Source organism: Benincasa hispida, chromosome 9 (assembly GCF_027475165.1).
Source record: "Benincasa hispida cultivar pf3 chromosome 9, pf3_genome.v1.1, whole genome shotgun sequence".
In the NCBI taxonomy this organism is placed as follows: domain Eukaryota; kingdom Viridiplantae; phylum Streptophyta; class Magnoliopsida; order Cucurbitales; family Cucurbitaceae; genus Benincasa; species Benincasa hispida.
This window is the reverse complement of record NC_143486.1, coordinates 95,029,823-95,043,062: the sequence shown is the minus strand read 5'-3', so window position 1 is coordinate 95,043,062 and position 13,240 is coordinate 95,029,823. Positions and strand designations below refer to the sequence as shown.

The following is a 13,240-nucleotide window of genomic DNA, read 5'->3' as shown; positions in this document are numbered from 1 at the left end:
TGTTTTATTGTCTACTTTTACTCATGCTTTCAAAAATTAAGACAAGTTTTACGAAAAATTTTAAAATTTTATTTTGTTTTTAGGATTTGATTAAGAATTTAAATGTTAATTTAAAAAATGTGAAAATTATACTAGAGAATTTAAGACATAACAAACATATAATTAAAAATAATTTGTTAATAAATGGAATCTAAATTTTTAAATTTTGTTTTTCTATAAACTTTAAAAAATATTTAATAGGTCCTTGAACTCTTATTTTTTTTTTCAAAGTCTCTGGCATAGTTAAAAAAAATTAAATAATATATCTTAGATATAAAACTGAGTTTTATTTTTAATTGGACTCTTAATCTTTTAATTTTATGTTTGGAAAGTTTGTAAAGTTTAAGAGATGTCGAGGTCAATAACTAAATACAAAATTGAAAGTTTTGAAAATAATAAGACATTTTTAAAATTGAGAGACTATACTAAAATAAAAGTTATATTAATGATCTAGTATACAATATTTAAGAAATGACCAAGTGGACAAAAGTTTATAAGATTAAAGACTAAACCTGTAAATTAACTTTTTGCTTTAAAAAAAAATATGCATTTATTTGTTTCAATTCCCCGTCTACATTCTTCTCTCTATCCTTTCTTTTCTCTTATCTATTTATTTATTATCACAGAAAAAAAATAAGAAGAAGAAGAATGTTAGATCGATATATAAATAAATACTTCTTAGATTAAATATCACTTTTAGTCTCTAAAATTTCATACAACTAACAATTTAGTCTATTAACTTTGGTTTGTAAGCATTTAGTCTCTATACTTTCAATTTTGTAACAATTTAGTCCCTGAATACTGGTGATAATGTTAATCAATCGGAGTATGCGAGCATCATAGGCAATCTTAGATACGTTGTTGACTGCACTAGGCCTGATATAGCTTATGTTGTAGGATTACCTAGTAGGTTTACAAGAAAATCTAATATAGAACATTGGAACGCTATAAAAAGGGTTATGAGGTACTTGAAGAAAACCCATAACCTAGGATTACATTATTAGAAGTTTTCCGCTATCCTAGAAGGATTTAGCGATACTAACTGGAACTCCCTCTCGGATGATTCAAAGGTTACGAGTGGCTATATTTTCAATATAGAAGGTGGAGCCGTCTCTTGGAAATCCAAAAAACAAACTATTTTAGCCCAATCTACGATAGAGTCAGAAATGATAGCACTAGCAATAACTAGTGAAGAACCTGGCTGGCTTAGAAGTCTGCTACCAGAGATTCCTCTACGGAAAAAGCCGATACCAGTCATATTGATCCATTGCAATAGTATTGCATAAATTGCAAAAGTTCATAACCGGTATTTCAACGGAAAGAGACGACAAATACATCGTAAGCACAGTATCATTAGAGAGTTCCTCACTACTGGTGCAGTTAGAGTGGATCATATGTAGACTGATGAAAATTTGGCAGATCCTTTGACGAAAGGACTGGCTAGAGAAAAGGTTCTGAAAACCTCATAAAGGATGGGACTCGTGCTTATAAAAAAGTGAATCACTGTGAGGAAAACTCAACCTATAGACTAGAGATCCCAAGAAACAGGTTCAACTGGTAATAACTAATCACAAGTGATATATAGTGAATCATGCTAAAAAGAACACAAAGTTCCCTTTCTATAACTTGGAGTCTGAGCATGATATCCAGAAGCGTAAAAGAGGTTGAACTCGGTGGACACTAATAGTGTGTAATCTTGAGTCACATGAGCAATACTTGGAGAAATGAGGATATGTCACATGGTTAATGGACACTAAGTATGAACATCTAATGGACATCTATTATCATAATATTTATAATACTCCATCTTAGATGCCCATTATATATATGAAATTTGTCTCATTAAAACCTTATTAGGAAAACCTAATGGGAAAAAACCCTAGTGAAGAAAAAATAGTACATATTTCATATACTATATACTCCTAAAAGAATACAATATATTTACTCCATCTCATGAAAACATCATTTAAGATCTCCGAGTCGTCATATTCCAATTGTTGTGCACCGATTCCTCAAAGATTGCGGTTGGCAATAATCTTATAAATAAGTCTGTTAGATTATATTTTGAACAAATTTGTTATAAAATGATGTCACCATTTTCTTCAAAATCATGAGTGTAAAAAAGCTTTGGTGAAATATGTTTTGTTCTATCTCCTTTAATATATCCTTCTTTAATTTGGGATATGCATGTTGTTTGTTTTCGTATAACATTGTTGGAAGTTTTTCATTAGAAGACATAGACAACCCACATGTTTCACGAATGTACTGAGCATTGATCTTAGTCGTGCACATTCTCGACTAGCCTCGTGAATTGCAAGAATTTTAGCATGATTTGAGGAAGTAGTCATTATGGTCTATTTCACTGACCACCACAATACAAAAATTCCTTCATATGTGAATAGATAAACTGTTTAAGACTAGCTTTGTTTGGATAAGATAAATATCTAGACTTTGTATAACCAACTAGATCAAGTTTTGATTTATTTGAATAAAACAAACCCATATCGATCACTCCTTGGAGATAACGGAGTATATGCTTAATTCCATTTGGAGAAAAACTATATCTTACTAATAAATTTACTGAAAATACAATATTTGATCTTGTATTATTAGTAAGATACATAAGTGCACCAAATGCACTAAGATATGATACTTCAAGACCAAAAAATTCTTCGTTATTATCTCGAGGTCAAAATATATCTTTCTTCACATCTAGTGAACGAACTTCCATTGGCATGTTCAATGGATGTGTTTTATACATATAAAATATTTTCAAGATTTTTCCAGTATAAGTTGACTGATGAATAAATATCTCATATGCTAAATGTTCAATTTGCAAGCTAAGGCAAAATTTTATTTTTTCAAGATCTTTCATCTCAAATTTTTTCTTAAAATATTATATTGTCTTTGAAAGCTCTTCAGTAGTTCTAATTACATTTAAATTATCAACATATACAAATAATAACAAATCTTGACTTTGAATTCTTTATAAAAACACACTAACATATTGAACTATTTTGATATCTTCTTTCAACAAATATCCACTCAAGCGATTGTACCACATTCTTGATTGTTTCAATCCATACAATTTTTGGAAATTTGGCTTTATATGTTCAGGTACCTTAAATTTTTATGGGATTCTCATAAATATCATTATCAAGAGATCCATATAAATATGTTATGGCTACATCCATAAGATGCATATCTAGATTTTTATACATAGTCAGACCAATTAAATATATTAGTATAATTGCATCTACCACTGGATAATATGTCCTTTCATAATCAATATTAGGTCTTTGTGAGAAATCTTACGCAACTAGTCTTGCTTTATATCTTGTGACCACATTATTTTCATTTTTTTTTCCTCACAGATACTCATTTGTATCCCACACGTTTGACACCTTCTAGTGTTCAGACTACTAATCAGTCTCAATATAATAACTATTGCAACATATATCTTTAAAACTTAAAAGATTTCTCTTTGATTAGCCATAGAACATTGGTTTGTCAATTGTAAATTTTGTTCCTCTAGGTAAAATAATTTTTGTTTTTCCAAATCCTTCAATCAGATTTGTGGAACCTGATATTGTATTTACTTTTGCTTCCAGCATTGTCAATTTAGAAAAGTATTTTTTTTTACTTATAAGTATTGTGTGTAGTTACACTGTCTGCCAGACATAAATCTTATTTGCTCATTTTTTAATCACCCAACATATGAAAATGATTCAGGTTTCTTCATTAAAAAATAATAATTACAATAAGAAAAACAACATTTGGAATATATAAAAGTTAACATTTACTAAGAGAAAAAAAATATGGATAAAAAAAGCATTAAGTATATATATTTTCAAATTCAAAAGAAACACTTGATGTTCCTTCAACTGTACCGATTTTCTCTTCAGGAGATTCAAAGAATTATGCCATATCCAAATTTGTCATATAGGATGGGTCAAATATATCATTATCCTGTTATGCAAAATTTGCTTCCACAATTTTCCCTTTTTCCTTAAGGGAAATTTGATACAGATCAACCAAATGTTTCGATGTACGACAAGTACGTGAACAAGGCTCAGTCATATCACATCGGAAGCATTTTTGTTCATCACCTTTTGAAATTTTGTGGAGTTTTTCCTTTTATGATCATCATTTCGTATAGTTCTCTTGAAATTTGGATAATTATAACATCCACCATGAAAGGCAAAATTATTTCTTCCTCTACCACAGTCACAACCTCGACCTCGACCACCATTATTATTCAAATTCACAACATTCACTTCAAGGAATGGTTCCAATTGATCGAGATTCATGATTTTTCATCAATAACTCGTTATTTTATTCAGTCACGAGAAAACATGAAATTAGTCCAGAATACTGTTTAAAATATTTCTCTTGATATTGCTGTTGCAGGAGCATATTCAAGACATGGAATGTAGAAAAAGTCTTTTCTAACGTATCCGCATTAGTGATTTTTTCTCTGCATAACAACAAATTTGAATTGAATTCAAATAATGGGGAGTTGTAATCACTTATTGATTTGAAATATTGTAGCCTCAAATGCATTAACTCATAACAAGCTTTAGGAAGAATAACTATTTTTTATGATCATACCCCTCTTTCAAATTTTTACAAGATACAGGGATATTTTATTATAAGATACTTCATTTTCAATTCCTCATGGAGATGATGACGAAAGAAAATCATAGCTTTTGTTTTGTCATGATTAGATGTCGTATTTCCTTATTTAATTATTTCTCCAAGGTTCATAGCATCCAAATAGATTTCGGCATTGAGCACCTATGACAAATAATAATTATTGCCATTAGTGTCAAGGGTTGCGAATTTTAATTTTGTAAGGTTTGTCATGGAAACATTATCACAAAACATTGTATTGATATTAGAAATTTAATATATACTAAATATGCAAAATAACGTTAAATTTATTAATTATAAAGAAAACAAGAAAAACGACATACCTTTAGGACCTATCCTTAGTTGAAGAAATGAAAGAGACTCGTGATATAACGTGTTGTGAATTTGAGAAGAAAACGAGATACAACGAGAATGCGGATATCAAAAAATATAACATGAAAATAATATATAAATAAATAAAATAAAATAACTAAATAACTAAATTTAGAATACATAAAAAAATTATAGAAAATAAGAAATTCAAAAATTTCAACTTTCTCCAAAATTCATGGAATTTCCTCCAATCTATTTGTCTTACAAAATCTACCAAATGCCACTACTTTAGCAAATAGAAGGTGGATTACATTGATACTAATAGCGTGTAATCGAGACATATGAACCACACTTTTAAGAAATAGGGTATGACACATGGTCATTGGACACTAATTATGCGCATCTTATGGGCACATATTATCCTAATATTTATAATAAAATGATATTTTATATCTTATGGCATATTATTCAGTTGTTACATCTTGATTAATTGAAAATATAAAAAGGGCATTTTGATGATTATCTACATTTCATTACATCTATAGTAAACTACTTCAATTATTATTATTATTACTATTATCATCATCATCACGATTACACCCTACTTATAGTAAATATAATCAAACAAATCTCATTTCTTTTACAATTGATTCAAATAGAATTAGACTAGAGTCATGTTTATCCTAGTGAAAACGTAATAAGTCAATGGTAATATGAAAAGTGAACTTATTTGATTACTATTAGTGTTGTTTTGTACGTGTTTTGCACCAATACTGATATATGGGACTCGCTTCTAAATCTATAATAGAAAATGCAAACTGATTAACGAGCGGAGAATACTCAATTCAATTGCGTTTGGAAATCACATTGTATCATTATCGTCACAATCACAGTTATCATTATTATTAGTGTTCCAAATATAAAATTATGAATTCACTTTGTTGTTACTCATTATTATTACTGTTTGACCTTCAAAGATAAAAATAACAATAAAAATAAATGTGACAAAATTTATAATGTTAAACAAATATGATCAAATGTAATCTAATTATATTTACTATTCTAACCTATTACAATTAATCTATTAATAAATTTCATTACAATTATATTAATTTTTCGTTACGTCATTGCAATTATATTAATTTTTCATTTGAATGGATAAACGGTGACTACCATTTAATTTTAGGTTCATAATAGCAACGAAAGTAGATATTTATAAAACATCAGCATTAGAAAAAATTTGCTATCCCATCGTATGACGCGCCCATTGGGGCCCACGCGTGTGGAGGAAACGGCGCGGCGGCTGGGAGATTAAAGAGAACGGTCAAAAGCCTCGTTGACTGAGCTTTGAATATATTCATCAGCTCAGCTTCCTTTCATTTTCTTTTTCCAAAGGCTGCATGGGGCACGTGCTCTGTCCGTGATTTAGACGCTCCCCAATTTACGCTCCAAAATTACTCTTTTTTTAAAAATAAAAATAAAAATTCTCCCTCTTCCCCTCCTATATAAACCCTCCCCTTCCTTCATTTTCCCCTCAAATCTCAATCCACACCATTTTCTGTCTCTCTTACTTGAATCCTAATTTCCTCTCTCCACCGCGTATTTTACCAAACTAACAGAGTCGTAAAAATGGTTGCCGGAGACCGGTCGACATCCACCGCCTCAACCGCCGCGCCGCCCAATTCCAAACAGATCCGCTACAGGGGCGTCAGAAAGAGGCCGTGGGGCCGCTACGCCGCGGAAATCCGGGACCCACGTAAGAAGACTAGGGTTTGGCTCGGCACATTCAATACCGCCGAAGAAGCGGCGCGTGCTTACGACACGGCCGCGCGTGAATTTAGGGGCGCAAATGCCAAAACCAATTTTCCCATTCAGAACGAATTCCTAATGGTTGACAACAATAACAACTTCCATAAATCCGCTTGCAGTACTAGTCCCAGCCAGAGCAGCACCGTCGACTCCTCTTCCCCGTCGCCGGCGCCGTCGGATCCTTCCCTCACTCACTTCCTCAACAGCAGCAATCACGCGCCGACTATTTCCCGCCCAATTTTCTTCTTCGACGCGTTTGCTCAGGCGGAGAGGATCAGTGAGTTTCGTCGGAACGTTACCAACGCCGTCGCCGGTGCTGGCGGATCGGTGAGCGACTCCGATTCGTCATCCGTAGTTGATTTCGACACTACGCGAAAATCTCGGCCGTTGGATTTTGACCTGAATCTTCCGGCTGTGGAAGTTGTTTGAGGATCCGTGTTTTTCATTTTGAATTGAACTAATTTTTCTAATTTAATATCCGTAAAATCCATTTAAAGGATTGAATGAAATATATATTATATAATTAATATAAGTTATGTTGTATAGATAACCAAGGAATTCCTCCTTCCAGTTTTAATGAAGAGATTTGATTTTTTATTTTTTTGGGGGGGATTTCATTTTAATCTCTGTATTTTCTGGGAAACGAAGAAGTAGATTAATTTAAGATGATAGCAAACGACACGTAGGACAGAGCGTAGATCTGGAATGCGGGAACGGATAATGTGAGAGCCGACTTGTCGTTTTCAGTTCTTAAAAAATTGGGATTCCATAAATTATCCTCAACGCGCGTCGGCCGTTGTGGGGGCGGCGGCGGGCCCATAAATTAATTACATTCACCATTTTTATAACAAGAGGAGAGAATAAAAACAATTAGGTTTAAATTTTATTTTTGTATTGAATTTGATCCTCACGCTTTTAAAAATGTTTTATTTAGTTACCTAAACTTTTAAACTTTAAAAAATGCTTATTTTAGTTTCGATTATTAAAATTTGATTAACTTATCAACAAAATAGCTAGATGACTTGAATTGTTTGTTTTACGGATATCTTAGATTTCTATGAAGTGGACATATTTACTTTACGGTATTGAAAGAATCCCGACATCTAGAGATTTCTAGAAATTGTAAAAAACCCTTACGAAGGACCAGAGAGTTAGATAGTTTCCTCAAACATGAGTTTTTTAGATTCCTGAGTTGTACCCATTTTATATTTTTGTCCTTTTTAAGTTATATGTACGTGTGTATATATATAATCTTCCTACATTATATAATTACAATAGATACTATCAATCATATATATCATATTCTTTTGTTATATCGTAATTCTTGTTATTTTTAAGCAAGATACTCAAATTTAAATCTAAATTAATATTTATTTTATAAAAATTATTAAATTATGATATATTATTTTGTTGAGAAAAATAATATATAAAAATAATAAAAATTGTATTAATTTAAAATTAAATTCAAATGGATAAAAACAAATGTGTGATATAAATTCAAATTAATTATAAACTAATAAATACTCGTAAGGGAATTCTTAGAACATTACATTTAAGACATTTCCGAGTGGAAATCCTACGAAACAAAAATAGTTATCAAAATATTCCCAAATATTTACAATAATATTTCTACAAAATAAATATGGTAATCTAGAAATGTCTGACATCTATAATTCTCTATAATTTTGGACATTTAAAATCCTAGTTATCTACATTCGCAAACAAAACGGCTCTTGAAAGTCATTTTTGTTCAATATTTTGGTTGTTTACTATTTTGGCGAGTTGGTAGTTGGCATTTTAGTTCATCTTCATTTTACTCAACACATCTGGAGCCCAAAAATACATATCACCTCATATTTTCATTTAAATTTTAACAAAATTTTAACTGTAAGGGCTAAAATAAATACTTTTTAAAAGTTCATGGACTAAAACAAATGTTATAAAAGTTTAGGGACCAAAATAGAACAAGATTCAAAGTTCAAGGACCAGATGACTTAAACGAAAATATTCATAGGTAACAGATAACACTTTTAAAGCCAATAATCAAGTATATAGTAACAAATTTTAAAGAATTATCAATATAGTAAAATTTATCAATGATAGACTATATCTCTGATATACTCTTATAAAGATTATGGTTCAATAAATTATAAGAGTTTAATTTAAATTTTGTTATATCTATAAACTTTTTCATAATGTAATATATCTTTTAATATTTTGAGTCTGATTTTTAATGTTTGCAAATACTCTAAAATTAATTATACATAAACTTGTAAATATAACTCAAACTTTTAGTTGGTTTTTAATTATATACCAATAACGTGTAAATGTTAAACGAATCTACTCTCTGACTTATTTATTTACACTAGACAACGTACTGTAAAAGATATTTGAGTTTAAAATTTTAGAGATTCATGCACATAATTCAGTGCATGTTCAAATGATTTATCAATTTATTTTCCATAAAAGATTTACATTCAAAGTTTGACAATGTTGTTATTCATCCTTACAGGGAGGTTCATGAACCTATTACAACCTATCGTCTTAATATGTTAAATTACTTTTTTCTTCAAATTTTTTTATATTTTATTGGCTAAGTTTATGGCAAATTATTATAATTATTCTAAAATTAATTGAAAATTACCACAAAATATCAAAATGAACATTAAAAAAAAGTGTAAAAATATAAAATATTGAAACTTACGGATTAAATTATGAAAATTAAATTCAAAACCTAAGGATAAAAAATGTTACATTTTTTAAACTTAGGGTCTAAATGGAATTTAAACTCAAAACTCGGAGACAAAAGTGGCAAAAGTATAACATTTTCAAACTTCAAACCGAACAAATACTACTCAAAGGCTAGAGACCAAAAACTATTTCCTCCAATATTTAATAAAATTACTCGTCAAGAAAAAAAGAAGAAAATAACATTTAGGCTATGTTTGGAAGTGCATTTGAAGTGTTTAAAATGTTTTCGAAAAATTGTAACCGCTTATCATTATAAAAAGTTTGTCAATAGGTGAGGTGGAGAGAATCAAACAAGTGTTTGGAAAGGTTGATTGTGAATTAATCAGTTAAAAAATATGTAAACGTAAATGTTCACTCCCAACCCTTTTCCTCCTAGCTTTGTTGATGTTGAAAAATAGATCAACTAGTGAATTTTTAATTTTGGAGAAAAATTATCCAAGTGCATTGCAAGATAAAGAAAATTGAACACTAGTGTGATATAGATTACCGACACTCCACTGCTCAAGTCAATAAGGACTTAAGATGAGTGAAAGTAATAGAGAGTAGTCATGAGTGTTACTTTGACGAATGAATCCTATCGCTTATATAAGCCTAGTTATATGTAACAAATACTTAGGCTCATGGTTGCCTTTATTTAATTTATGAAACTGTTGAGCCATTGCTTTTTGAGCAGTTGCAATACTGCTATAAAAATTTCAACGGATGTCTCATTTGCTCAACTTTCTACTAACTCCTTTATGAATTGTATGTGCCCAGTGCGGATGTCCAAAATGATCCTTCTTGGTACCGATAGGTACTACCACATAGATCTTCCATGGTATTAATTGGACCTCCATATGGTGGTACTTCTAGACACTACTAGGATCTCCATGATACTACTTGGCAATACAAAGACCTTTATGGTATCACTACATAGGTCCTATATGGCACCTGCTAGGTACTACAACTAGAACCTCTATGGTATCACTAGACACAATTGGGACCTTCATATATAACAAATATACCTAACATTTCAACCTCTTTTACTTATGTGTAGCAGTTTTTCGAAGTTGATTTCTATTTTTGTACTTTGGATGATTCATTTGCCTTTACATATTCATTTTCCTCATTAAGATACTTTTTAATTGATCTCGTGGTTCTTTTTAGGGTTATATCTTCTGTAAAATCGACGATGGATATTTCAAAATATCAGTAAATAATGTCTATCAAATAAGTACTTCATCGTACTCGCTTTACTCTGGTTAGTGAAGTTATTTTTATCAGGCACATTCGCCCCCAGTCATAAGTGTGGTTACGCCGAATTGCGTTACCAATTTTGTTTCTATTTTTTTGTTTTTTTTTATTTGTTTGTTTTTTTTTTTTTTGAGTTATCTATGCACTTTAATTCAGTCTGTCTCATTATTTGTGAGATTGCATATAATTTATGTTGTCATATATTAGATTTACTTAGTTTTCACTTCACGAGTTTTAAAACATTAACAAAAAATAATTGGTGTTTGGGGCAAGAACTATCTCAAGACTATAATAATCACTTCTTGCTACACTCAATATTATTTTGTATTCACTAATTAGTTACAACCAATACCATTTCAAAATCTCAATTTGTTATAGTGTTTACTATTTATTACCGTTTTTACTATTTTACATTCATCATTTTTTATTACAATATTTACTATTTTCTTTTCAAACTAAAATAATTTACACCTCAAACACATACTATTATAATCCAACTTCTTGCCTCAAACTTCTTTTAAGAAGTAAAATATGTATTTAGAATTTCAATTTTTTTTTTAAAAAAAAACTAAAAGTTAGAAACCAAACGACAAGTGTTATTTTAAAAGCAACGTACACAAATGAAGTAATTTTGAGCTATGGCAGAAAATGCACTGCGCCAGGTTCATGATGGGAAGGCGTTGGGGCGCACTTCTGTCTTCTTTTTTCACTATGCCTATCTGACCCCCTCGTGCTCACCATTTAACCTTTGACTTTACGACACGTGTCCTACAGATATTCCAAATCCAATGGCTCGCATTTTTTCTTCATTTTTCCTTTCTGCTCAAATAGAAATACATTAAAATATTATTTATTTTTTCGCAGGCGGCAGGCATATTTGTCACCTATATTTTCAACCATTCAAAGAATATGATGACACAAAAAAAGTAATTTCGTTCATAAAAAGAAAAAGTAATTTGGTTAAATTGGTGCGACGCCACCCCACGTCGTCGTTAAGATATATTAATTCGTTTAAATAATTTCTTTAAATGTAGTTCAAATAATAATAATATTATTATTAATAATTCCTTAATGTCGGAGGAATTTCCCAAAGCCTTAACCTCCAAGAAAATAATTACCTATAAATTCTATTTTAATGATTATATATTTTTATTTAAATTACAAGTGTTTATAATTATCATCCCGTCTTTTCATTTTATCCTATATTGATGTGCTTTTTATTTAGATGAGAATTTAGATTGACGTAATAATAAGTGTTTTGATATGGTGTGAATTGAATTAATTAATTTATTCTCCTTTTGGTTTTGGAATAAAGTATTAACAGTTTTTATAAAAAAAAAAATAATTAACAGTTGAAGTAGGATTCTCAGTCCACGCTTCAAAAGCTTTGATGGCTCTGTCAGCAGCAACATCTGAATCACGAAAGCTAACTTCAGTGGTAGGTGTTGGGTAGCATTGGTTCTTGGGACATAGGCCATTCTCGATGACGGGTTGACACCAGGTTCCTTATTCGCGTTACTATCAAAGATCCTGGTCATGGACTTTTCTCTTCTGGTTGTTAAACTACTTGCATTCATCGAAGGGTTGAAAATGGCTCTATTGCTTGGAATTTCCAATCTTACGGTTGATCCGGACTGTCTTCTTACTGTAAATCTCATCAACAATGATCATTCTACATTAAACAAGATTGGAAGCTGTGTTGACGAAGCGTTGTCACTGAAGAAGAGCTTCAATTGCATTTCCTTTAATTATGTAAATAGATTGTGTAATCGGTTGGCTGATGCTTTGACAAAAGAAGCTAGGGCCAACCTTCAAGATGGTATATGAATTTGAGATTTTTTAGCTCATTTCCTAAACATTGCTGGTATGGATGTAGGTCATTTTTAGCCTATGAGGTAGTAAAAAAAATTCCTTCAAAAGAGAGAGAGAGAATAAAAATAGTTAGGAATTTTTTTTTAAAATCCCTATAAAAATTTAAAGGATTTTTAAAAAATATTGAAAAGTTCAAACATATTTTTTTCACAAAATATGAAATTTAAAGATACTTTTTAATTATTTAGCCTAAATAAATAAAAAAAAAAAGATCAAAGTCAGTAAGTACAAGAAGGTAAATAGTATTTAAATTAAAATATTTGAATATTTAGAAATTTCGAGAGAAAAAAACTACATTGATTTTCCTATTAAAACGCGGCTTCGATGAAGTCTACGAAGTGAAACACTAAATTAAAAAATGAAATAAAAAAAGAAAAAGAAAAGAAAACAAATCAACTAAAATCTCGGTGCGCATCTTCTAAATTTATTTATTAATTTTTATTTTTGCAAAAAGTAAAAAAGAAAAAAAAAAAAAACGAACGAGTCCAAATCTTCTTAAACGGAACAACAAAAGAAGATGCATCCACGTGTCGAAAGGCTGTTCCCTGGTGGGTGGGACCCACAATGCGCG

The 13,240-nt window shown here is 30.4% G+C and overlaps 1 protein-coding gene across 1 annotated transcript; it reads left to right on the top strand.

Annotated features, from left to right (window-relative positions):
• The first annotated feature begins 6,029 nt into the window (after positions 1-6,029).
• Positions 6,030-7,410, top strand: LOC120085187 (ethylene-responsive transcription factor 4). The gene has a single exon (XM_039041073.2). It carries the CDS (start codon positions 6,634-6,636, stop codon positions 7,240-7,242), a length of 609 nt encoding a protein of 202 aa, XP_038897001.2. The 5' UTR covers positions 6,030-6,633; the 3' UTR covers positions 7,243-7,410.
• Positions 7,411-13,240: the final 5,830 nt, after the last annotated feature.

What these genes read in the sequence shown, in the direction of transcription:
- LOC120085187 (XM_039041073.2), top strand. Translation starts at nt 6,634, where the DNA reads ATGGTTGCCGGAGACCGGTCGACATCCACCGCCTCAACCGCCGCGCCG.